The sequence below is a fragment of the Salvelinus alpinus genome, chromosome 33, assembly GCF_045679555.1.
Source record: "Salvelinus alpinus chromosome 33, SLU_Salpinus.1, whole genome shotgun sequence".
Taxonomy (NCBI): domain Eukaryota; kingdom Metazoa; phylum Chordata; class Actinopteri; order Salmoniformes; family Salmonidae; genus Salvelinus; species Salvelinus alpinus.
The window spans coordinates 18,359,348-18,386,955 of NC_092118.1; the positions used below are offsets into that span (position 1 = coordinate 18,359,348).

At 43.9% G+C, this 27,608-nt stretch overlaps 1 protein-coding gene across 2 annotated transcripts in view; it reads right to left on the reverse strand.

Annotated features, from left to right (window-relative positions):
• LOC139563119 (polyamine-modulated factor 1-binding protein 1) overlaps positions 1-27,608 on the reverse strand; it is a 193,787-nt gene that overhangs the window by 110,784 nt on the left and 55,395 nt on the right. For both annotated transcript variants that reach the window (XM_071381411.1, XM_071381410.1), the window contains exon 5: positions 16,379-16,490. In XM_071381411.1, the coding sequence (XP_071237512.1) occupies positions 16,379-16,490 (112 nt within the window). The remainder of the gene's footprint in view (positions 1-16,378; positions 16,491-27,608) is intronic.

The window sequence follows — 27,608 nt, forward strand, 5'->3', positions numbered from 1 at the left end:
CAAGGATTCCACTACTATTTTTGCCGATCATGTCAGAAAGATATTATTTCAAGAAAGGAAATAAACAGAGATTCATTTTCATATTATTGGAAGTCTGCAGCACTAAACTAAAACACAAAGCCTATTGAAAGTCCCCAGAAGCAACTGAACATCAAAGTCGTCTATTACAGTAAAACACCAAATACAATACAGTTTGCACTCACATGTCGAACTATCAAGAGGGCTCAAAGGAGATGAGCCAATTTCAGGTACAAGATTACATTTTTGTGGCAGAAGATACAGTGTAATCAAACAATGTTACACAGATAAAATGCATGTCCTGTTCTTTATTACCAGCCAGTTGACACAGCATGGTAAGTGTCAGCGAATATAATTCAGATTTAATTTTCCCTGGATGTCCATTTATATACTCCTCAGTTGCTTATCAAATTAATGTCATAACTTATTTTATTTAATGTAAATTCACCAAGATACTGGATGGAATAAATATTTTGAAAGCAATGTGTTTTTTTTAGACAGTCCAAAAGCAAGTACAGGACTATATCAGATAAATGATATGTTGTAGAGTCCATTTCAAGGCTATACTAATACAGATGAAAAACATGATGTGTATTGTTTGTCCCATATTTCATCAAAGCATTTGCTCTCTACAAATGTAGTCGGAGAGGAACAGTATTAAAAATCTGTCGTAAAGAGAACAAGAGGCATCTCTCCCTCCTCAGAGGAGAGTAAAAGCTACTCTGGTAGACAGAGTGATGGGAGGATACATGGTAAATGCGTGGACCCAGGCACTGCTGGACAGCAACGGTGAGAGCTCTCTACAACTGTCACACCACTCTGTGTACATCCAAAGTATTCATCCTTAAAAAAAATGGTTTTATGGCTAACATCAAAGCAACACATTTGCGTCCTGTTTTTCACATGAAAAATGCATTTCGTTCTGTATACACGCAGCATACAATAATCTCCATGCCCTAAAAGTATGCTGGTAAGTTTTCGCATCGAATATGAAAAGCAAACACAAGAATAGGCTATCTTTTGGTGCAGGTTACTTATCATCCTTTAGTTTACTGGAAATTTGTATCACAGAAAAATATTATGTGGCAACCATCAAATGCACACACTGTCTAAATGTGATGGAAAGTCCAGGAGTTGTTTTCTTCAATATCATAATTAGGCAAGAAGTTATGCATCAGGGACATTTTAGCCTAATGCTTGGCATGATGATAAACATTCATTCCGGTATCTCATGAGATGTCGATCTCATTTGCTTTCTATAATGCCAGCAGTGCTATATAATTCCCATTTCCAAAAAGAGGTTTTAAACGAGACTTTATTATAGACCTCCACCACCGATCCTCCTACAGCCCATTACAATTCAGATCACTCCCCTCTAAAAGCTGAACCACCTCACATCTCCCTGGGTGGTTCTGATTTGTTGCTGGGGTTTTAAAGGCACACTAATATTAATGGTACTGTCAGCAGTTTAATGAACTGGCCACACAGCTCACTGGGCTGATGCTTTGACAGATAATTCACACCGTTTTATTCCCGCCTCCTAGCAATATTACAGGGGCAGCTTTACCTCGCCTGACATCTGTGTGAGGTCTTACCTGCCAGGGCTAAACTGGGAAGATATCTGATGAATTCAGTTCCATGGAAATGTGGGTGTACAAACCCCTCTCTCACGCACGCATTCAATGTACATTTTGTATAAGAACTACATTATGTACCCTGATTGATATGAACAAGGTTACCAAAGGTTAAAGGTTATTTCTTATAAGCAGAGTCATACACACAACCATGTCCATGCACAGATATTAGAAATCCATACAACTGGCATGGGACTGACAGAGAGAATAAAGAGGAAAACACTGAGCTAGTAGTAAGAGACAGGAAGAGATAGAGGAGATAGGGAGGAGAGCAAATAGGGAGGAGGAGAGCAGATAGGGAGGAGGAGAGTAGACAGGGAGGAGGAGAGGAGATAGGGAGGAGTAGAGGAGATAGGGAGGAGGACAGGAGATAGGGAGGAGGACAGGAGATAGGGAGGAGAGGAGATAGAGAGGGAGGGAGGAGAGGAGATGGGGAGGAGGAGGAGATAGGAAGGAGGAGAGGAGATGGGGAAGAGGAGAGATAGGGAGGAGGAGAGGAGATGGGGAGGAGAGGAGATAGGGAGGAGGAGAGGAGATAGGGAGGAGGAGGTGAGAAGATGGGGAGGAAGAGAAGAGAAAGGGAGGAGAGGAGATGGGGAGGAGGATGAGGAGAAATTATGGGGAGAAATGATGGAGAGAAGGAGGTGAGGAGATAGGGGGGAGGAGAGAGGAGAGGAGATAGGGGGGAGGAGAGAGGAGAGGAGGGGAGGAGGAGATGGAGAGGAGATAGGGAGGAGAGTGGTAGATGAGAGGAGTAGAGAGAGGCTGGGCCTGTCTGTCTGCCTTGTTGTTGCCTCTACCACCTCTGGAGCTCAGTTGGTAGAGCATGGCGCTTGCAACACCAAAATGGTGGGTTCGATTCCCGGGACCACCCATATGTAAAATGTCTGCACACATGACTAAGTCACTTTGGATAAAAGCGTCTGCTAAATGGCATATATTATTATATTACCACCTGTACTAATACTAACCCTCTACTCCTACACAGGGTCAGCCCAGTCCAGCAGGTTCCCACTGCATCATGTACATGTGTGAAAAGCTGTGTGATTTTAAAGGGGCTGTAACACTCCTCATTATCTTGAGTTTGACCCAATGCTACCAACACCAGGCCTGGCCAGGAGACCAGTGTGATTTTGGTATTCTTCTTCCTGAATCTGAGCATTAGGGGTCTCTTTGATCTCTCACCGCTGTGACAAAGCTGCAGCACCAGGGCTCCTAAATGATCCTCTCACAGCTTAGCCAGCATGCACCAACATCAAGTAGGGCAGGGAGAATACGCAGATAACCGCAAGACGTTTTTAAAAGAGACAAGCATAAAGTGTCCTCAATGTAATTAACCAAAATAAGCTAGAGGCAGGCAGGGGCTCAAAAGCATAAAGAAAAAGATTAACGCCAGCGTTTCGTAGATTACTCTTAAAAATGAGTATTTCACACGATAAACACTGTACATTTCATCAGGTAATTTCCATTAAAGGTTATTTGTTATCTTCAGGCGCCCAGAAAGGACTCCTATTGTCTTGATCTTTAGAGGTTTCAGATCCCTTCATTAACATGCTAATTGCGACCTGGTCCACAGAAAGATATTAAAGAGGGAGGCATGTGGAGAGGCTCTTTGTCCTGTCAGGGCCTTGGGACTTCTCTCCGCTCACTCACTGCCTGATAAAAATAGGATGATATTAGTTCTTGAGACTCTCCTTCAAGGAGGTGGAGGGAGTCCATGGTGAGCTCTGCCAAATTAGAGGAGCCTTGTGTGTGAGGGCGCAGCTGCTACCCTCCCTGCCTTACACAGCCCAACACAACCAAGGCCAGTCCCCCAACCTGCTCTGTAATGCCATTATTCAGGGAGGTGAGCTTCATAATAAGTCTCCCCACCACTACACACGTACGTACACACACGCATCTCCAACAAGCTATATCTACAGTACGTTCTAAATAACTACTGATTTACTTAACTACTAGTATGCAGACCAGAGTGCTTAGACCCAAACTGACTTGCTCAGGGAACTGCTAGAGAAGATATTCTGATTTCCAGACAGAAAAGAGATGTGAATGACTGCCACCGTATACAGCTCCCCATATAAGTGGCTTCCACCCAATCTTCCCAGAATGGACATAGTAAGCATTTTGGCTTAATGTCAATGAGCCATATCTGTCTGCCTGCCACCACCACAGCACCATTCACACATCATCACCATGACCCCCACCACCAGATAAATACCAGAGGTCACTCTTCTCATTCAGCAAGAAATCTAAATGATAATGACTCCTTATTAAAAATGATATTTGGAAGTGCACATAGGCTACTTCAAAAGGTGCTGACACGGAGGGGCTGGGAGCGTGGCGGGGGGGACGGGGGCGATGGGGCTCACTGATAGCCCACATCAAAGCACAGGCCGGAGGGGAGGGGGGGCAGAGACTGTGTCTGGGTACTGAGGCTGTTGCAGATGGGGTACCAAAATAAATCTAACGCAACATTTACCAACTGCAATTTGGATAATGCTTTCACATTGAGATGCTCCATGTTATTTGTAAGCGTCCCCAAAAAATAGGATATGCACTCTGATGTTGGGAGGACGGTCTAAATTAAGCCAGAGTAGATGAGATTCAGTAGCTTGGGGAAATTATAAATGATAGCCCATGTAAAAAATAAAAAAAAATTAAAAAAATGTTGAAAAAGACAAAAATAAAGGAAATCATGGTATAAACCTCCAGTGGAGGACTAATGAATGTCCACCCCAAATGTGCACTTCAGCAAACAATCAGGCGTGGTGGATTAGCTGAAATTGGGCCGACAATAGGACACCTCCATTCCAGCACAGCACAGTCAACCTTTTAACGGCAGGCTGTTAGGTGTTATCTGTCCGACAGTCGGCCTCTTCAGAGCTCTCCACCGTTTAAAACCATTCCCAGCAAACCCTTTTCACACACAGCCATTACAGCGCTTTAGGTGGACCTGGCTGGCTATTCAGGCAGGGAAGAGTAGAGCCCATCTACTGTTTGCTTAGTGAGAGTGCCAGGTTGCCAGCCCAGTGAAGAGTGCTTTAGAGCCATACTAACCTGAAGTTCAACCATTGGGCTGCTGCTGAAGAGGTTTCAGTGTTGGGTTGAAACAGAACCAGGCCTGTGTCCAGACAGTCAAACACAGAGTGATGATGGGCTTACTAGAGGCTCCATCTCCCTCTAGGTGGACTGACTGGTCAGTGGCTCAGTTCTGACCTGCTGCTCTGCCTACAGTACCTATACTCCCTCCCCAGGGTCACCTTCTCTGTCCTGGTCAGTGGCTCAGTTCTGACCTGCTGCTCTGCCTACAGTACCTATACTCCCTCCCCAGGGTCACCTTCTCTGTCCTGGTCAGTGGCTCAGTTCTGACCTGCTGCTCTGCCTACAGTACCTATACTCCCTCCCCATGGTCACCTTCTCTGTCCTGGTCAGTGGCTCAGTTTTGACCTGCTGCTCTGCCTACAGTACCTATACTCCCTCCCCAGGGTCACCTTCTCTGTCCTGGTCAGTGGCTCAGTTCTGACCTGCTGCTCTGCCTACAGTACCTATACTCCCTCCCCAGGGTCACCTTCTCTGTCCTGGTCAGTGCCACCTCACCCGGCCCATCTCCCCTCACAGAGGAAGTCAGTCAGAAAATAGGTCTGACCGACCTGATCGACCGCTTCCCCTGGGCTGGCCACCCGCCTGCCTTAGCCTGTCACAACACTGAAACCACCAGCCAGCCGCACATGCTCAGTCACAATGAAATCCCAGTCTGTCCGGGCGTCCTGCCTGCCTGCCTCTCAGTGACATCGACACATGGCCGAGCCCTGAAGCTCTCTCCCTGGATCCTCACAACTACTGGAGGATGGATGAGCCAATCTATTATTTACATCAATCACTCAGTCAATCCAACCAACCAACTATAGGGACCTCGGCCATCTGTCTCCATATAAAGTACTAGTCCTACAGATATCTGGATCATAACACTTGACGATGTGCCAAAATGTAATGAAAGTAAATAAAAATGCATTGATTAGGACTGAAACCAAATAAACAATCCAATAAGGATAATCTAATTTGTAATACCTTACCAAGATTACAGCCAAGTTACTAAAATGAATTTAAGTGAATTAAGTATTTGTGATGACAAACAGGTATTTCCCCTATGGTAGACAGTGGGCCAGGTCTTCAGTATGGAAACAGCCCAGAGCCGTTGCCTATATGTATATACAGAGAGATTAGGCAGCGGGAATGCTGACGTCTGACCTTCATACATCAAAAGGGGCAGAAAATCTGCTTGAGACTGCACTTCATTATACACCGCAATGCATTTTCCAATTACAAAGTATTATAATTATATTACACTTTAATAATAAGGATTCTACTGTATTACAAACTCAGCACAACACCAAAATGTTCTGATGTATTATATAAGAAAGGGAGAAAAATGGCACACATCCTTCCGTTTTCATTTCATTAGGTATTCAATGAATTTCCAATTAGGATAAAAGCGGAGAGAAAGACAAAGCTTTCAAGTATTTTTCATCATGCTCTAAGATAACTGTTATTTGTTCAAATATTCCTCATATTCCTTCTCTCTTCCTGAGAGTGAGTCAGAGGCATCTTTGTTAGAGAACAGGAATTATCACGGAGGGAGGAACATGGGAGACATGCAGAGGGTTCAAACACCCACCACCATCCAGAGCATTCCATTAAGAGAAAACGTAAACCAGAAATAATGAGAGCCTCTTCCTGTCTTCTCTTCCCCCTGCCCTGTACACCTGGACAGAAAGCAGATGGAATGAGCAGCAGGAAGAAGCCTCCTCAACCTCATTCACACCAACACACTTCTCATTCCACCCTCTGTCTTTCCTTTAAATCTCTCTAAGGCCCCAACTCCCCACCACCACCCCCTTCTCGCCCACGCCTGCCCTCCCCAAGACTAGGGAATTTCAACCCTATTTCATATCCTAGAACAAAACAGTCCACTCCCGATTATTAATGCATTTCAAAGCAGACATCATCATTTTTTCAGGGCTTTTCTTTAAAAAATATATACTGAAACTCTTTATGGTCGTCCCGGGGGTGCGGCCTCTCCTCTTCTCTTATGATCTTATTAGCATCGTATCTCCCACTGCCTACTGGGGAAAAGGCATTGCTATGTACTCTCTGTCTGTCTATCTGACCTCTCGCTGGATGGAATTAATTTGGCCTTTCCCTCTTTCTTTACCTTGATTTGGCTGGAAAAGGGCAGTGAGTGGCTGCTGTCTGATGCAGCTATTAAACATAAACACCATTAAATAAAAATGGGCTGTGAAAAGGGATGTGAAACAAGTGAGAGGAAATAGGAGGCCTAAAAGATAAATGATCAAGCAGTTACAGTGGGGCAAAAAAGTATTTAGTCAGCCACCAATTGTGCAAGTTCTCCCACTTAAAAAGATGAGAGAGACCTGTAATTTTCATAATAGGTACACTTCAACTATGACAGACAAAATGAGAAAAGAAAATCCAGAAAATCACATTGTAGGATTTTTAATGAATTTATTTGCAAATTATGGTGGAAAATAAGTATTTGGTCACCTACAAACAAGCAAGATTTCTGGCTCTCACAGACCTGTAACTTCTTCTTTAAGAGGCTCCTCTGTCCTCCACTCGTTACCTGTATTAATGGCACCTGTTTGAACTTGTTATCAGTATAAAAGACACCTGTCCACAACCTCAAACAGTCACACTCCAAACTCCACTATGGCCAAGACCAAAGAGCTGTCAAAGGACACCAGAAACAAAATTGTAGACCTGCACCAGGCTGGGAAGACTGAATCTGCAATAGGTAAGCAGCTTGGTTTGAAGAAATCAACTGTGGGAGCAATTATTATGAAATGGAAGACATACAAGTGTAACGGCGTTCCTCCTCCTCTTCATCCGAAGAGGAGGAGTAGTGATCGAACCAAGGCGCAGCGTAGTGAAATGACATGATTTATTGAACACGACGAAAAAACAAACTAAACTTGCATAAACAAACAAAACAAATAAACGATGCAGACAGACCTGAACGACGAACTTACATATAACGTGAAGAACGCAATGAACAGGAACAGACTACATAAAACGAACAAACCGCAAACAGTCCCGTATGGTGCAAACATATACACAGACACAGGAGACAACCACCCACAAACAAACATTGTGAACAGCCTACCTTAATATGACTCTCAATCAGAGGAAACGTCAAACACCTGCCTCTAATTGAGAGCCATACCAGGCAACCCAAAACCAACATAGAAACAGAAAACATAGAAATGCCCACCCAAACTCACGTCCTGACCAACTAACACATAAAACTAACAGAAAACAGGTCAGGAACGTGACATAACCCCCCCCTCAAGGTGCGAACTCCGGGCGCACCAGCAGAAAGTCTAGGGGAGGGTCTGGGTGGGCATCTGACCACGGTGGTGGCTCAGGCTCTGGGCGAGGTCCCCACCCCACCATAGTCAATCCCAGCTTACGTCTACCCCCTATCATGACCACCCTCTTATTTCCCCCACCTAATTTAAGGGACAACACCAAGATAAAGGACAGCTCCGGGACCAGGTAGCTCAGGACAGAGAGGTAGCTCAGGACAGAGGGATAGATCAGGATAGAGAGGTAGCTCAGGATAGAAAGGTAGCTCAGGATAGAGGGGCAACTCCGGACTGAAGGGCAGCTCCGGACAGAGAGACAGCTCTGGACTGAGGGGCAGTTCTGGATTACTAACAGCTCATGGCTGACTGACGGCTCTGGACGCTCATGGCAGGCTGACGGCTCTGGACGCTCATGGCAGGCTGACGGCTCTGGACGCTCATGGCAGGCTGACGGCTCTGGACGCTCATGGCAGGCTGACGGCTCTGGACGCTCATGGCAGGCTGACGGCTCTGGCTGCTCATGGCTCGCTGACGGCTCTGGCTGCTCATGGCTCGCTGACGGCTCTGGCTGCTCATGGCTCGCTGACAGCTCTGGCTGCTCATGGCTCACTAACGGCTCTGGACGCTCATGGCTCACTGGCGGTTCTGGACGCTCATGGCTCACTGGCGGCTCTGGCAGATCCTGTCTAGTTGGCGGCTCTGGCAGATCCTGTCTGGTTGGCGGCTCTGGCAGATCCTGTCTGGTTGGCGGCTCTGGCAGATCCTGTCTGGTTGGCGGCTCTGGCAGATCCTGTCTGGTTGGCGGCTCTGGCAGATCCTGTCTGACGAATGGCTCTAGCGGCTCCTGACTGACTATCGGCTCTGACGGCTCGGGACAGACGGGCGGCTCTAATGGCTCGGGACAGACGGATGGCTCAGACGGCGCTGGGGAGACGGATGGCTCAGATGGCGCTGGGGAGACGGATGGCTCAGATGGCGCTGGGGAGACGGATGGCTCAAATGGCGCTGGGGAGACGGATGGCTCAGACGGCGCTGCGGAGACGGATGGCTCAGACAGCGCTGCGGAGACGGATGGCTCTGGCTGATCCAGTCTGGCGGAAGGCTTTGGCTGCTCCTGTCTGGCGGAAGGCTCTAGCGGCTCCTGTCTGGCGGAAGGCTCTAGCGGCTCCTGTCTGGCGGAAGGCTCTGTAGGCTCATGGCAGACGGGCGGCTTTGCAGGCTCATGGCAGACGGGCGGCTTTGAAGGCTCAATACCGACGGGCAGTTCATGCGGCGCTTGGCAGACGGACAGTTCAGGCGCCGTTGGGCAGACGGCAGACTCTGGCCGGCTGAGACGCACTGTAGGCCTGGTACGTGGTGCCGGAACTGGAGGCACCGGACTGGAGACACGCACCTTCAGGCTAGTGCGGGGAGCAGGGACAGGGCACACTGACCTCTCAAAGCGCACTATAGGCCTGGTGCGTGGTACCGGCACTGGTGGTACCGGGCTAAGGGCACGCACCTCAGGGCGAGTGCGGGGAGAAGGAACAGTGTGTACAGGACTCTGGAGACGCACAGGTGGCTTAGTGCGTGGTGCCGGAACTGGAGGCACCGAACTGGATACACGCACCATAGGAAGAGTGCGTGGAGGAGGAACAGGGCTCTGGAAACGCACTGGAAGCCTGGTGCGTGGTGTAGGCACTGGTGGTACTGGGCTGGGGCGGGGAGGTGGCGCCGGAAATACCGGACCGTGCAGGCGTACTGGCTCCCTTGAGCACCGAGCCTGCCCAACCTTACCTGGTTGAATGCTCCCCGTCGCCCGACCAGTGCGGGGAGGTGGAATAACCCGCACCGGGCTATGTAGGCGAACCGGGGACACCATGCGCTCTACTGCGTAACACGGTGTCTGCCCGTACTCCCGCTCTCCACGGTTAGCCTGGGAAGTGGGCGCAGGTCTCCTACCTGCCCTTGGCCCACTACCTCTTAGCCCCCCCCCAAGAAATTTTTGGGATTTCTTCTCGGGCTTCCTTGCTAGCCGCGTACCTTCATAATTGCGGTTCCTCTCTCCGGTTGCCTCCGCTCTCCTAATCGCCTCCAGCTGTTCCCATGGGAGGCGATCCCTTCCAGCCAGGATCTCCTCCCATGTGTAGCAACCCTTTCCGTTTAGTACGTCCTCCCATGTCCACTGCTCGAACTCACGCTGCTTGGTTCTGGATTGGTGGGTGGTTCTGTAACGGTAATCCTCTTCCTCTTCAACCGAAGAGGAGGAGTAGTGATCGAACCAAGGCGCAGCGTAGTGAAATGACATGATTTATTGAACACGACGAAAAAACAAACTAAACTTGCATAAACAAACAAAACAAATAAACGATGCAGACAGACCTGAACGACGAACTTACATATAACGTGAAGAACGCAATGAACAGGAACAGACTACATAAAACGAACAAACCGCAAACAGTCCCGTATGGTGCAAACATATACACAGACACAGGAGACAACCACCCACAAACAAACATTGTGAACAGCCTACCTTAATATGACTCTCAATCAGAGGAAACGTCAAACACCTGCCTCTAATTGAGAGCCATACCAGGCAACCCAAAACCAACATAGAAACAGAAAACATAGAAATGCCCACCCAAACTCACGTCCTGACCAACTAACACATAAAACTAACAGAAAACAGGTCATGAACGTGACAACAAGACCACTGATAATCTCCCTCGATCTGGAGCTCCACGCAAGATCTCACCCCGTGGGGTCAAAATGATCACAAGAACGGTGAGCAAAAATCCCAGAACCACACGGGGGGACCTAGTGAATGACCTGCAGAGAGCTGGGACCAAAGTAACAAAGCCTACCATCAGTAACACACTACGCCGCCAGGGACTCAAATCCTGCAGTGCCAGATGTGTCCCCCTGCTTAAGCCAGTACATGTCCAGGCCCGTCTGAAGTTTGCTAGAGAGCATTTGGATGATCCAGAAGAAGATTGGGAGAATGTCATATGGTCAGATGAAACCAAAATAGAACCTTTTGGTAAAAACTCAACTCGTCGTGCTTGGAGGACAAAGAATGCTGAGTTGCATCCAAAGAACACCATACCTACTGTGAAGCATGGGGGTGGAAACATCATGCTTTGGGGCTGTTTTTCTGCAAAGGGACCAGGACGACTGATCCATGTAAAGGAAAGAATGAATGGGGCCATGTATCGTGAGATTTTGAGTGAAAACCTCCTTCCATCAACAAGGGCATTGAAGATGAAACGTGGCTGGGTCTTTCAGCATGACAATGATCCCAAACACACCGCCCGGGCAACGAAGGAGTGGCTTCGTAAGAAGCATTTCAAGGTCCTGGAGTGGCCTAGCCAGTCTCCAGATCTCAACCCCATAGAAAATCTTTGGAGGGAGTTGAAAGTCCGTGTTGCCCAGCAACAGCCACAAAACATCACTGCTCTAGAGGAGATCTGCATGGAGGAATGGGCCAAAATACCAGCAACAGTGTGTGAAAACCTTGTGAAGACTTACAGAAAACGTTTGACCTCTGTCATTGCCAACAAAGGGTATATAACAAAGTATTGAGATAAACTTTTGTTATTGACCAAATACTTATTTTCCACCATAATTTGCAAATAAATTCATAAAAAATCCTACAATGTGATTTTCTGGATTTTTTTTTCTCATTTTGTCTGTCATAGTTGAAGTGAATGATGAGAATTATGATGAGAATTACAGGCCTCTCTCATCTTTTTAAGTGGGAGAACTTGCACAATTGGTGGCTGACTAAATACTTTTTTGCCCCACTGTATATTATGCTTGAAAAGTAATACTCCTGTTTATCTACTCTGATCTGGCCCACTCCACCAATCTTTCAAATGTTTTTGCATTTTCAACCATTATCCTGTTGCCTAGTCACCTTACCCCTACACATATCTAAACCTACCACTCCAGTATCCCTGCACATTGTAAATATGGTATTGGCACTAACCCTGGAACTGACTCTGTATATAGCTTACTTACTTTCTCGTGATCTTCTTATTTATATTTCTCGTGTGTTTTTGTTCTACTTTACGTTTTTATTTTAACATACTATAATAGCAGGTAGATTAGTGGTTAGAGCGTTGGGCCAGTAACCGAAAGGTTGCTGGCTCGAATCCCTTAGCTGACAAGGTAAAAATCTGTCGTTCTGCCCCTGAACAAGGCAGTTAACCCACTGTTCCCCAGTAGGCCGTCATTGTAAATAAGAATTTGTTCTTAACTGACTTGCCTAATTAAATAAAGGTTACATTTCACTGAACTAGTGCAGGTGACAAAAATGTAAAACTTGTTTTAATGCCGCAGATACAGTATGTCTTATGCTCTGATATCCGATTGGTCAAATGAAAATGACTCAGTAACTTGGCCTCAAAATGTCTCAGTTATTATGAAAAAAAACAATGATGGCCTTCAGAGGAGTAGACTTTGACGCATCAATCTGAATGGTTATTACGGTTCCTCGTTCACAGAGAGCAACGACAGCACATTATGAAGGTATGCTTATGTATTAATTAGTAAGAGGGCATCATGAGAGATAATGAGAATTAAAAAGAGAGAAAGAAGGAAGGACGGAGAGGGAAGGGATATATTGCAGGTCCTCTGCTGCTGTAGCCAGTGAGCTGCTGGTCTGGGAGCCTTGCCTGCCTGCCTGTCTGTCTGCCTGTCTGCCTGCCTGCAGAGGATTGTGTGCAGGGCCGGGGCTTGATGAGGTAGTACTGCTGAATGATATACAGTGGCAGCCACGGGGCGAGAGCTATCCATTAGTTGCGGGGTCCCTGTTATGCTCTGGCTCCAGTACATTATTTTCAAATGCATCAGTCAGCGTAGTGCAGCACAGATAAATTCTAAGGCCTCAGATCTGTAATGCATACCCTCACCGCTGCTATATTACGCTGCAGGTTAGGAGGGCAGGGAGAGAGAGGGGGGAGAAATGTCATTTATTTTTCACTGCGGCCAGTATTCCTCCCATTAGCTTCAAACGTGAGATAAGTTATGGCCTTTAACGAGCGCCTTTAGCCGCCAGAGCACGCTGCACACAAGGCGGTGGCCAGAGGGAGTGGGCTGGAGAGGCGGAGGGGGGAAGGAGGGGAAGGGACTGGCAGGTGGCAGGGCCCAGATGACCCACCATGGTGCCCTCCTGTCCTTGCTGAGGTCACAACACAATACACATCCACACCAGATGAATAATTTAACTACACGCACAAACGCACGTACACACAAACCTCTCAAGGTTGTCCACCTCCATATAAACATAACTAGCAATTTGACCAGCCAGCATATATCTGCATATCAAAACAGGATGCTGTCAGAGACAATGAATGGTAGTCTGTAGTGAGAGACTAATAATAACCCAAAAGGTCTATACAGCTTCAGTAAAGCCCTGTTAAAAGAAGACCCAGTGAATAGGAGTTCACCCAGGGGAAGCAACCCAGCGTATCTCTCATTCACATTGCTCTTTGAAGCAGTGCACGAGGACTCGGCCCATCTCAACCACTCTGAGATATTTACCTCTGCCAATCAAATGTCAAGGCTGGCTGTAGTGTAGTCCTGCTGACCTTTTAAACAGCTCTGGGATGACTTCTTGTGTTGTATAGAGCAGTAGGCTGTGTGGGGGAGGGGTCGGCCTGGTGGGCTGGAGTGGGCCGGCGGTTCAGGAACCTGACAGATGGAATCAGAGTGCTGAGAGCTCCCACGTACTGCAGCTCTCTGCTCGTCTCTCCAGTAGACATAAGCAGTTACACACAGAAATGTACAAATGTGTGTGTGAATTAATGTACTGTTATTGATAGTTCTCTGAGCTTCTCCAAAAGGGCAGTTTCTCACTAGTTCTAACCAATGCATATTACATGGTATGTGTGATGCACGGTTGAAGAATCCCACAACACAGAATGTCCCTTACCTCATTCTGGTCCAATAACCACTTAGAGACTGATGACATAGTGCTCAGATCCAGAGTCATTTAAAAAGTTAAATTAGTTTGTCCCAATCCCATTTGTCTCTGAACGGAGGGGGTTGTAGTAAAAAGACAGATCTATAAAGATTCCTCTGAATTCAGCCTTTCCTCTTTTCCATCAAACGGAGCAGTCTGGAGTTGAAGCAGCGAATCTCTCAGCATACATCTTAGTGTAAATGATTGACAAGTCGTGACTAATTTGCCTTGCACTTTTAAGCCCTCCTCTTAGTTTGGGTGGGAGCGTTTGTAAGTACGCACAATCAATAGCCTCTCTAAAGCCTTGCCATCGTCTGCCGCCTTCCATCTAAATTCTGAGCCCAGTCAATCTATCACACGCCAATTAAGACTTTTATCCAAATTACCAGGACCCTTTTGCAAATTCTATAACAAACACCATCATGGTCTAATCACTAGAAGTTATGCAATATGAAGATGAGGATCATTTATATGAATATTTCTCTGCCTTGTCTATTAGAATAAAACAGGCTCACGTATCATCTAACTGAAGTCTATTCGATACGTTGTACAATGGAAATAATGCAAGGTTGGCTTGTAACCTTCTCAGAACATTATATTGACAATATGTTCAGAGAATGTACTCAACATAATACAGTGCCTTCAGAAAGTATTCATACCCCTTGACTTATTCCACATTTTGTTGTGTTACAGCCTGAATTTAGATTCTTATTTTTTCACCCATCTACAGACAATACCTCATAATGACAAAGTGAAAACATGTTTTTAGAAATGTTTCCAAATGTATTGAAAATTAAATACAGAAATATCTAATTTACATAAGAATTCACACCTCTGAGTTAATACTTTGTAGAAGCACCTTTGGCAGCGATTACAGCTTTGTGAGCCTTTCTGGGTAAGTCTCTAAGAGCTTTCCACATCTGGATTGTGCAACATTTGCCTATTATTCTTTTCAAAATGGTTATTGACCATTGGTAGACAACCATTTTCAGGTCTTGCTGTAGATTTTCAAGTAGATTTAAGATTTAAGTCAAAACTGTAACTCGGCCACTCAGGAACATTAACGGTCTTCTTGGTAAGCCACTACATTGTAGATTTGGCAATTTTAGGTTATTGTCCTGCTGGAAGGTGAATTAATCTCCCAGCGTCTGGTGGAAAGCAGACTGAACCAGGTATTCCTCTAGGATTTTGCTGTGCTTAGCTCCATTCCATTTCTTTTTTATCCTGAAAAACTCCCCAGTCCTTAATTAATGATTACAAGCATACCCATAACATGATACAGCCACCACTATGCTTGAAAATATGTAGAGTGGTACTGTGTTGTATTGGTAATGTGTTGTATTGGATTTGCCCCCAAACATAACACTTTCTATATGTGGGGTACAAAGGGTACAACTTATTGACTCAAGACATTTCAGATTTTCACTTTTTATAAATGTTCTTAAATTTTGAAAAACATAATTCCACTGTGACATTATGGGGTATTGTGTGTAGGCCAGTCAGAAAAAAAATCTAAATTTAATCATTTTTAAATACAGGTGGTGACCTAGTTATTGCATAGTTCCTCTCATGACATGGCCATGGGGGTGGGAGTTAGGACAGAGGTGGGGGAGGGGTAAGTTACTAGACCAGGTGAAGCAGACTAACCCTAACCACCACCCCCTCCTCCCACACCACCCTCTGTCACCCCAGCTGCCCGCCAGCTAAATGAGAGAACATGGCCATTCTGGGCACAACCGTCATGTTGCCTCATCTCTCGCCACATCATGTGCCAGCTCTGTTTACCACACAAAAACACACCAGGCCTTTAACGCCAATGAATTATGGAGGAAGTACAAGACACTCTTAATTACTCAGTGTGAATAATTCAACTTTCTGCTTACACTACTTTAGTGGGGATTGCATGCAATAGTTAACATAACAGAGTGCCGGGCTCCCCCAGGGGTGGTGTGTGTTTCAGGCCCACACTCATTAGAGATGTGTGAATGTGTGTTTGTGTGTGTGTGTGGGGGTATCCAACCACTCTACTCTGGTAGGTGGTGCATGCAAAATGCAGCCAGTGGACGTGTTCACCCCCTGGCACTTTTTGTCTCTGGTTCGTCAAGCGTGAGAGGTCTGGGATACGTACTGTGCTCCGAGAGGGGTACAGTGCAGTCAAGTAGAAGACACACACACACACACAGAATGAGAGATGGGGTACATCTATGTAAAATTTTGGTGGAAAATATAATTGGCCTTTCTTCGATCAATCTGACAGCATGAATAGTGGGCATTAACTTGGTCTCCATAATACACAACTAGTAGGAGTCAGTAGTCTACCACTCCTTGCAGTAATGGCCAGTTCCTCTGATGTTGTTTCAAACAGTGAATGGAGCTGAGTGGAGGTGCAGGATACTTACTTTAACCTGGGCTTCCTGCTGAGATAGACAGGCCTCTTTGAGCTGCTGAAGTATAGCATCCTGGGTAGACAGGTGTGTCTGCGCATCCCTGTAATGGTCTGCCATTTCTCCACTGTGAATACAAATACAAGTAAAAAATGAGTTGAAAACAAAGTAAATCTGTAAAAAGTTGTTTATGCAATCAGAATCAGGAGTGTAGCTACAATCAATTTCACCATCAATTAGCATATAATATGCTAACAATAAACCTACACAGCGCAGAGAAAATCTGATTATCAACAGGCATTTATTGTCATAATCTTTTGGGACCTTATAGTCCCTCACAGAGTGACATTCACTGGGCCATGTGGTTCGTACTGGGGTACGGATGTAAAAATCCCACAAAATATGCTGTTGGCGCCCATTCAAATTAGACTCAGAGTTGCCTTCTTAAATCTTGTTCATTCTCTTAAATGACTGTTTTCTCATGAGCTGGGAATGTTGTTTGAAATGTCTGAGACAACATACTTTAGTGATATCGTTATCAACCTACTCCATACCCCTTAAAAATATGCATTTTCATCTCTAGCATTCACTGGTTGAAGTTGAAGTAACTTTTGAATGTAATGGAGTTGACTGGTGAATATGACAAGAATACAGTGCCTTCAGAAAGTATTCATACCCCTTGACTTATTCCACATTATGTCGTGTTACAGCCTGAATTCAAAATGGATTCAATATATTTGTTTCTCACCCATCTACACACAATACCCCATAATGACAAAGTGAAAATATATTTTCGAAATGTTTGCTAATTTATTGAAAATTGAATACAGAAATATCTCATTTACATAAGTACTCACACCCGAGTCAATACTTTGTAAAAGCACCTTTGGCGACGATTACAGTTGTGAGTCTTTCTGTGTAAGTCTCTAAGAGCTTTGCACACCTTGTGCCTCATTTATCAATTATTTGTGGGCACAAGTCTGTACGTAAACCATACGTTGGATCATTTCCACGTGAAGTGTGAGATTTATCAATATGAACATTTGCTTGAGAGTGTGCATAAATGTACATGACTATCCGTATGCACAGTGCCAAATAATGGAATAAGTGAATTGCTTGTCAAGTGTAGCCTAGTGAATGGGAAAAATATGCTGCATGGTGATTTTATTTAACATTGTGACTAGGGTTGCACATTTTGGGGAATATTCAGGAGGTGGAAACTTTTCATGGGAATTAATGGGAATATATGGAAATTAATGGGAATTAACAGAAATATATGCAAATTAATATTAATACCATTTAAATGTTGTTTCTTGCATTGTATATACACTGCTCAAAAAAATAAAGGGAACACTTAAACAACACAATGTAACTCCAAGTCAATCACACTTCTGTGAAATCAAACTGTCCACTTAGGAAGCAACACTGATTGACAATAAATTTCACATGCTGTTGTGCAAATGGAATAGACAAAAGGTGGAAATTATAGGCAATTAGCAAGACACCCCCAATAAAGGAGTGGTTCTGCATGGGATGATTTCACTGAACAACAAAATATATAGAATATTGAATGAACCCCAACTATCCATCACATCTCCCAAAAACGTTTTCAACATACATCTGTAAAATTAGAGTCTAGAAACTAAAGATTTGTTTGTCTTCCTCTCAGGCTTCCATGTCTTTTCCCTGGACCTCCTCAATGTCCACCTCTTGAACATCAGACTCTGAGGCATCATCTTCACTGTCACTTTCCAACCTTGTTGAGGATGGCTCGTTGTCAAAAAGCCTCAAAGTTCCCCAGAGGCCACCAATTGTTCAACCCTTGTATTGGTCAGCCAGTTGCGTGCTTTGATGCTTTTTGAGCCTGACAACGAGCCATCCTCAACAAGGTTGGAAAGTGACAGTGAAGATGATGCCTCAGAGTCTGATGTTCAAGAGTTGGACATTGAGGAGGTCCAAGTTCATGAATTTATTACTGCTGAAGTGAAAGCCATCCTCACTTGGGGAATGCTGCTTTTTAGTTAGCTTTGCGACAGTATCAAAATTAAATTTCGGATTGTTCTTATTTTCCTCAATTAAGTTGGAAAAATAGGATGATCGAGCAGCAGTGAGGGCTCTTCGATACTGCACGGTACTGTCTTTCCAAGCTAGTCGGAAGACTTCCAGTTTGGTGTGGCGCCATTTCCGTTCCAATTTTCTGGAAGCTTGCTTCAGAGCTCGGGTATTTTCTGTATACCAGGGAGCTAGTTTCTTATGACAAATGTTTTTAGTTTTTAGGGGTGCAACTGCATCTAGGGTATTGCGCAAGGTTAAATTGAGTTCCTCAGTTAGGTGGTTAACTGATATTTGTCCTCTGACGTCCTTGGGTAAGCAGAGGGAGTCTGGAAGGGCATCAAGGAATCTTTGTGTTGTCTGAGAATTTATAGCACGACTTTTGATGCTCCTTGGTTGGGGTCTGAGCAGATTATTTGTTGCGATTGCAAAAGTAATAAAATGGTGGTCCGATAGTCCAAGATTATGAGGAAAAACATTAAGATCTACAACATTTATTCCATGTGACAAAACTAGGTCCAGAGTATGACTGTGGCAGTGAGTAGGTCCAGAGACATGTTGGACAAAACCCACTGAGTCGATGATGTCTCCAAAAGCCTTTTGGAGTGGGTCTGTGGACTTTTCCATGTGAATATTAAAATCACCAAAAATGAGAATATTATCTGCTATGACTACAAGGTCCGATAGGAATTCAGGGAACTCAGTGAGGAACGCTGTATATGGCCCAGGAGGCCTGTAAACAGTAGCTATAAAAAGTGATTGAGTAGGCTGCATAGATTTCATGACTAGAAGCTCAAAAGACGAAAACGTCATTTTTTTGTTGTTGTAAATTGTAATTTGCTATCGTAAATGTTAGCAACACCTCCGCCTTTGCGGGATGCAACGGGGTAATGTGTAATGTGTAATGTGAGGGTAGGACTCCTCCACTTTAGACCAAGCAGCCTTCATGTTCGCAGCATTGTCTGTCACTAGTGCAAATACCTTCTGTGGTCCAAGGTCATTGATGACTGCATTCAGCTCATCTGCAATGTAGAGACCGGTGTGTCTGTTGTCCCTTGTGTCTGTGCTCTTGTAAAATACTGGTTGAGAGGTGGAGATGATGTAGTTAATTATTCCTTGCCCACGAACATTCGACCACCCATCAGAGATGATTGCAATACAGTCTGCTTTCTTTATGATTTGCTTGACCTTCACTTGAACTCTGATGAACTCTGTATCCAGCAAATGAGTAGATAAAGCATGTCTGGTTGGATTGGTGTATGCTGGGCGAAGAACATTCAGAAATCTCTTCCAATATACATTGCCTGTGAGCATCAGAGGTGAACCAGTTGCATACACAGCTTGAGCAAGACATTCATCAGCATCTCTGACTATGTTCCTCCATTGCATCAAAAACACGTCTGATTCCAGGAGGACCATGAGCTGTTGCTATCGATAAGGTGTCTGATTCATAATTTTCACCTCGAATAGAAGTTGAGGGACTTTTGTCAGAGGTTGCTTGTTGTGAGCGCTGAGGGAACTTTATGCACATGGCCAGATGATTCTGCATCTTTGTTGCATTCTTCACATATGATTTGGCATAGTATTTGCAAATGTACACAGCTTTTCCTTCTACATTAGCTGCAGTGAAATGTCTCCACACATCAGATAGTGCCCGTGGCATTTTCCTGTAAAGATTAGAAAAAAATTAGTAAAAAAGAAATATATACAATTCCATGTACAGATAAATAGTTAAGCAGTTAGATTAAAACAACTCCTTTGTAAGATACATGTTTTAAAATGAAACATGTATGAAACAGGTGAATTAACACTCCTCAGTTAGCAGGCTCAAGCAAGCTAAAACCTACATGGTAGCAAAAGCTTACTAGCAGAAATTGTTAACAAGTTAAAAATGATTTAAACACACTTTTCTGTAAGCTACTATTTACTAGTTAACAAAAAATCATGTATCTCATATAAAATATATTCACCCCACCCAGTATTGTAATCAAAACTTACCAGAAAGCATGTAGTCCTTGGCTCAGACAGTGTAGTAGTTCTTGAGAATCAGCTGTACATGTGATGGAAGAGTGCACTGCACATGTGATGGGAGAATGCACTGTGCATGCAGAGGGTTGCAATTCCATTGAATTGAGGATAGTTTAACCAAAATATGCCACAAGACCTAGAATTGCCTTATGTGTATCCCACAAAAAAGGTTCACTGTTATAAGCTAACTTTTATGATGAATTTAAGCAAAATTCCCAAAATTCCAGGGCATAACTTCCCATGAAAAATTTCCAGAAAATGTCCTTAAATTTACAGGAAAGTTTGAAACCCTTTCGAATCCTAATTTTTCTATTTCATTGTATTTAAATTGTGAATGCATGCAACACATCTTGACAGGCTATAGGCCTATCACATAATATGACCACATCAGTGCATTTGTTACAATAATATTCCATATAAAGTACAGTAATTTGTTCAATTAAAAGCAAATGTGAAAGTGAAACAATTGTTGAAATACTATAAAAGACTGAGATAATGGGAAATGGAATGAGAGATGGCTGACCTTGCTCTGTTGGAAGATTTGGCACACGCAGGATTTCACAGAGAATGCGTTTTTAGAGACAGGCGGGACTTTTTTGCAGAAAGTACGGATTGGCTCATTAGATATCTTTTCCCAAAACCAATCATATAGGATTTTTGGGCAGATTTAATACCTGTTTTAGAAAGGCAAACACATGCCATTCCGGTGCACATCAAAGTGCTATCCACCCTCTGTTTTTTCAGCAGGAGCTTGCCAATCGGCATCTCAGATCCCTCGATGAGCCAATGTTTTGGATGCAATCATCAGCAAAACAAACTGTACCATACAATTTCTATACACCATCGCATGGATGGCTTATTGGTGAGTGTTGCCTACTCATTTGAAGTACAGTGGGGCAAAAAAGTATTTAGTCAGCCACCAATTGTGCAAGTTCTCCCACTTAAAAAGATGAGAGAGGCCTGTAATTTTCATCATAGGTACACTTCAACTATGACAGACACTTTGACACTAGCACCTCTATGTCAGTCTCAGAAATGTTTTTTTTGGGTTGCATTTCATGGTACCGCGTTGTATATTCCCCACGGGCTTTAAAGGGTTGATTTTGACCACATACAGTTAAATAGGGGTGTTTCGAGATGCAAATAGCCAAGGTCGTGCACAAGCACGGAGGCTGAGAACAACTGGTATTTATCAATGGTTATCTCCTAGCGGTGTGTGTATGACGCTTGTAGGATTGTGTGATAAATATCCATTCCGTTCGTAAGTAGAATTTTAGAATAGTTTTTATGCAATATTGATAAATGAGGCCCCAGGATTATACAATATTTGCCCATTATTATTTTTTAAATTCTTCAAGCTCTGTCAAGTTGATTGTTGATCTTTACTAGACAGCCATTTTCAAGCCGATTTAAGTCAAAACTGTAACTAGGCCACTCAGGAACATTCAATGTCATCTTGGTAAGCAAATTCTGTGTAGATTTGGCCTTGGTGTTTTAGGTTATTGCCCTGCTCTTTATGTACATATTCTTTATCCCTTTACACTTATGTGTGTATAAGGTAGTAGTTGTGGAATTGTTAGGTTAGATTACTCGTTGGTTATTACTGCATTGTCGGAACTAGAAGCACAAGCATTTCGCTACACTCGCATTAACATCTGCTAACCATGTGTATGTGACAAATAAAATGTGATTTGATTTGATTTGATGAAAGGTGAATTCGTCTCCCAGTGTCTGAACAAGGTTTTCATCTAGGATTTTGCCTGTGCTTAGCTCTATTTCATTTATTTTTATCCTAAAAAACTCCCTAGTCCTTAATGATTACAAGCATACCCATAAAATGATGCAGCCACAACCATGCTTGAAAATATGAGAGTGGTACTCAGTGCCCCAAACATAATGCTTTGTATTCAGGACAAAAAGATAATTTCTTGGCCACATTTTTAGCAGTATTACTTAAGTGTCTTGTTGCAAACAGGATGCATGTTTTGGAATATTTTTATTCTGTACAGGCTTCCTTCTTTTCACTCCGGCATTTAGGTTAGTATTGTGGAGTAACTACAATGTTGTTGATCCATCATCAGTTTTCTCATATCACAACCATTAAAATTTGTAACTGTTTAAAAATCAGGACTCAAGATGAAATCCCTGAGCAGTTTCCTTCCTCTCCGACAACTGAGTTAGGAAGGACGCCTGTATCTTTGTAGTGACTGGGTGTATTGATACACAATTCCAAAGTGTAATTAATAACTACACCATGCTCAAAGGGATATTAATATTTTTTCTTTCCCATTCACCTCTTAAAACTTCTTAGGGCTGCAATCCCGTTAACGGGATCGATATGACAACAGCCAGTGAAAGTGCAGGGCGCCAAATTCAAACAACAGAAATCTCATAATTAAAATTCCTCAAGCATACAAGTATTTCACACCATTTTAAAGAAACTCTTCTTGTTAATCCCACCAGTGTCCGATTTCAAAAAGGCTTTACAGCGAAAGCACCACAAACGATTATGTTAGGTCACCGCCAAATCACAGAAAAACACAGCCATTTTTCCAGCCAAAGACAGGAGTCACAAAAAGCAGAAATAGAGATAAAATCATTGTCTTCAATAATGTTCCAACCGGAGAATTCCTTTGTCTTCAGAAGTGCGATGGAACAGAGCTCGCTCTCACATGCTCGCTCTCACATGTTCAGCTCATGAAGACCTTACTCAATCAAATCAAATCAAGTTTATTTTATATAGCCCTTCGTACATCAGCTAATATCAAAGTGCTGTACAGACACCCAGCCTAAAACCCCAAACAGCAAGCAATGCAGGTGTAGAAGCACGGTGGCTAGGAAAAACTCCCTAGAAAGGCCAAAACCTAGGAAGAAACCTAGAGAGGAACCAGGCTATGAGGGGTGGCCAGTCCTCTTCTGGCTGTGCCGGGTGGAGATTATAACAGAACATGGCCAAGATGTTCAAAATGTTCATAAATGACAAGCATGGTCAAATAATAATCAGGAATAAATGTCAGTTGGCTTTTCATAGCCGATCATTAAGAGTTGAAAACAGCAGGTCTGGGACAGGTAGCACGTCCGGTGGACAGGTCAGGGTTCCATAACCGCAGGCAGAACAGTTGAAACTGGAACAGCAGCAAGGCCAGGTGGACTGGGGACAGCAAGGAGTCATCATACCCGGTAGTCCGGGCAATCCCCTCTTCTTCGGCCCCACTTCACAGTAGAAGCATCAGACAAGGTTCTAAAGACTGTTGACATCTAGTGGAAGCCGTAGGAAGTGCAAAATGACCCATATCCCACTGCGTATTCGATAGGCGATGAGTTGAAAACCTACAAACCTCAGATTTCCCACTTCCTGGTTGGATTTTTTTCTCAGGTTTTTGCCTGCCATATGAGTTCTGTTATACTCACAGACATCATTCAAACAGTTTTAGAAACTTCAGAGTGTTTTCTATCCAATACTAATAATAATATGCATATATTAGCAACTGTGACTGAGGAGCAGGCAGTTTACTCTGGGCACCTTTTCATCCAAGCAAATCAATACTGCCCCTGCAGCCATAAGACGTTAATGGCACACATACACAATCCATGTCTCAATTGTCTCAAGGCTTAAAAATCCTTCTTTAACCCGACTTTTCCCCTTCAACCACACTGACTGAAGTGGATTTAATAGGTGACATCAATAAGGGATCATAGCATTCACTAGTGGTGTAACGGACCGTAGTTGATCCGTGATCCGTACAGATCACCCCCCACGGTTCGGCACGCATGTGAACCGCAGATCAATTGCAAAGTTTAACCATCATAGTCTGAAATATCGTTACTTTTTTAAGTAATAATTCCTTAAATCTCGATGCAGAGTTACAGTGAAAAGATAAAGACAAGACAGATGTGTGCTGTGTTTTACTCTGAAGCCTGAAGGTCGATGTGATGATTTAAAAAAAGTAGTTGTGTGTACTGTTCACGTGAATGGGGCCTGTTGAATCCCAACGAATCAATCCTGGATGCTCGCGTAGCAAAAAGCAAAGAAGAAAAAAGAGCAGTGACAGCCATGGCTAGTGGAGGAGCTGAAGAACTGGAAAAGCCTCCCGCTTCATTTAAGTCTCATGTATTGGAGCATTTTGGCTTCCCTGTCAAATATGATGACGGAAGAAGGGTGGTGGACAACACCGTTACGATGTGTAGGCATTGTGCCACAAGAAAGCCGTATGATCATGGAAATACATTGAGCATGGCCACACATTTAAAGCATCATCACCCTGGTGAAAATCAAAATTGTCAACGAATTATCCAAGGCATCCTCTGTTGCCCTCACCACAGACGGGTGGACCTCCATGACAACGGAAAGCTACGTGACTGTGACTGCTCACTACACCACAGATGGGAGATGTGAAGTCCGGTGCTACAGACACGCCCTCTATGAGAGTTGCACAGGCACAAATCTGGCGCAGGTACTGCTAGGAGCAGTAGCAGAGTGGAAGCTAGAGAGGCCCAATAGCAAAAACCCAATCACCACAGATAATGCCAAGAACCAAGTAAATGCAGTGATAGAGGCTGGACTGGGGCCACAGATAGCTTTCTTTGCACATGTGATCAATGTAGCATCCCAAAGGGGAATCTCAGTGAACCAGATGGACCGCCTCCTTGGGAGAATCAGGAAGGTGGTTTCCTTTTTCCACCGAAGCACAACAGCCGCTCATGTGCTTAAGACCAAGCAAGAAACGTTACAGCTACCGACCCACAAGCTCATACACCATGTCACAACAAGATGGAACTCCACTTCTGACATGTTGGAGAGCTATCATGAGCAGCAGGCAGCTGTGTACTCTGCACTGACAGACAAGACCCTGAAAAAAAATAAAGACATTGTCACCTTGTCTGATGATGACGTGAATGTGGCAGAGGAGGTCCTCCAGGTGCTCAAACCCCTCAAAACGGTTACAGCCCTATTGAGCACTGAAACTGCACCGTCTGTGTCCATGATCCTACCTCTGAAAACAAGGATTCTACAATCCATGGCCCCAAGTGAGGAAGACAGCACCATCACTAGAGATGTCAAGGCTGCCATTAGAGAGGACCTGAACCCCAGATACCCCCCTAATGTACAGGACTACCTTCATAGATGTACTGCACTGGATCCAAGGTTCAAGTCCCTGTCTGTTCAAGTCCCTGTGTCTCCTAGACCCTGCCCTACACCGGAGGACATACAGTGATCTCACCACTGAGACTGTGGCCACTGAAGAGGTCAAATAAAAATAAGAGTGAATTACTTAAATAATAAATATACTGTAGTCTAATCGTAGTCTATGCTAGTGCTATTAGAATCATCCATTTTTTATTTAGAATATTAATGGATTTTATTAAATGTTATTGCCACAATTATAGTTCTATGAAATATGAAAATAAATAATTAGTTAGTTTAATAGATCAAGTCATTTCTGCGGGGTCAAGCCACAGAGCCGACAGGAGCAGACTCAGAGGCATCTCCTCCACAAAATAATTTGGTCATGAAGGAGCTTTTCGGGGAGACCTTTGCGAGCAAGGACACAGGCAAGACGTTTGCCAACACCATCAAAGAGGAGGTGGCATCCTACAAGGCAGCAAGCAGCATTCCAGTAAATGGTGATCCGGTTGGCAAGACGCTACCTGGCTGTGCCTGGCACTTCATCTCCTAGCGAGAGGGTGTTCTCCACGGCAGGGGACATAGTGACTGTAAAGAGGTCTCCCCTCTCCCCAGACTATGTAGACGTCCTCATCTTTTAGAAAAGTAATGTGAAGTTATAAGCTCAGGTCTGCTTTGCTTTATTTTTGTACTTTTTGGATGATGTGGACACAGACAATTTTTTCATTCACCATTGTTCAAAAGAAGAAGGTATCTTCTAAAGCAAGTTCCTTGCTTTAAGTGTTCTTTAAGTAATAAATGGAAAGCAAAGTTATATTTGACTCCGAAAAATTATCCGATCCGTGACTCAAAACCGTGATCTGATCCGAACCGTGAATTATGTGATCCGTTGCACCACTAGCTTTCACCTAGTCAATCTGTCATGGAAAGAGCAGGTGTTCCTAATGTTTTGTACACTCAGTGTAGATCATTCACAACATTTGGATGGGAGATGTAATCCAGTATAGCAAAATAAACAATATAACTATGTGTGTCGTTATTGCTTGAAATCAGGTTCGGCTGCACTGCTTTCATTGGGGAAAGATTGCTTCCGTCCCATGCTCCTCCCCTGCCCACTTGCGTGAATTTAGTTGAAAACATAACTTTGCAGAGGGAACCTATTCTAAAACCCCGTTCCGGAGTTCCAAATTAAGCAGCAGCAGCTGAAAAGATGAGCTCCTACAAATATTGAAATTTAAATGTTTTTTTAGAGTAAAGTACATCGAAAAAAATCAAAAGAAAACTGCAAACTGAATAGGAGACCAAACAAGCAGCAAACAAAGAAGAAAGGCTTTTGAAAAAGTAACAATTTTTCATAAAATTATACCGTTTTCTTAGCTAGCTAAGTTGTTTACCTGTTGCTAGGCAGTTGCTAGGGACATTCCTGAAAGAAGCTAGCTAGCTAACAAGGAGTGTCTAGTTGGCAGAAGAGAAGAAGGGACAAAGAAGGGACAAAGTGGGACAAAATAAGGACAGAAGGGAAAGGGGACATTAAGGTGAAGCAGTCCTCTAAAGACACAAAAGACAATAATACAAGAAACAACACTTCTATTGCCTCTCCCTCTACGATACGCACTTCCGGTTTGGTTTGGAGTGAGTAGTTGCATTCCGCTTTGCTCCACAGGTAGTATTACAGGTAGTATTACATTTCATTTCATTACAGTACAACAGTTTGATTTGTTTGATCTTAGCTGGCTACATAGCCGTCTTTGTATCCAAGATAATTGTGTAGTCTAGAGTAATTGTCGAGGTTACCTAGCCAGTTAGAGGTTACCTAGCCAGCTACACTTTCAAACAAAGTCAACAACGCAGCCACTGCTAGCTAGCCTATTTCACCAGCCAGCAGTACTATATCATTTTAGTCAATAAGATTTTTTGCAACGTAAGCTTAACTTTCTGAACATTCGAGACGTGTAGTCCACTTGTCATTCCAATCTCCTTTGCATTAGCGTAGCCTCTTCTGTACCCAGAACTGTGCCTCTTCTGTAGCCTGTCAACTAT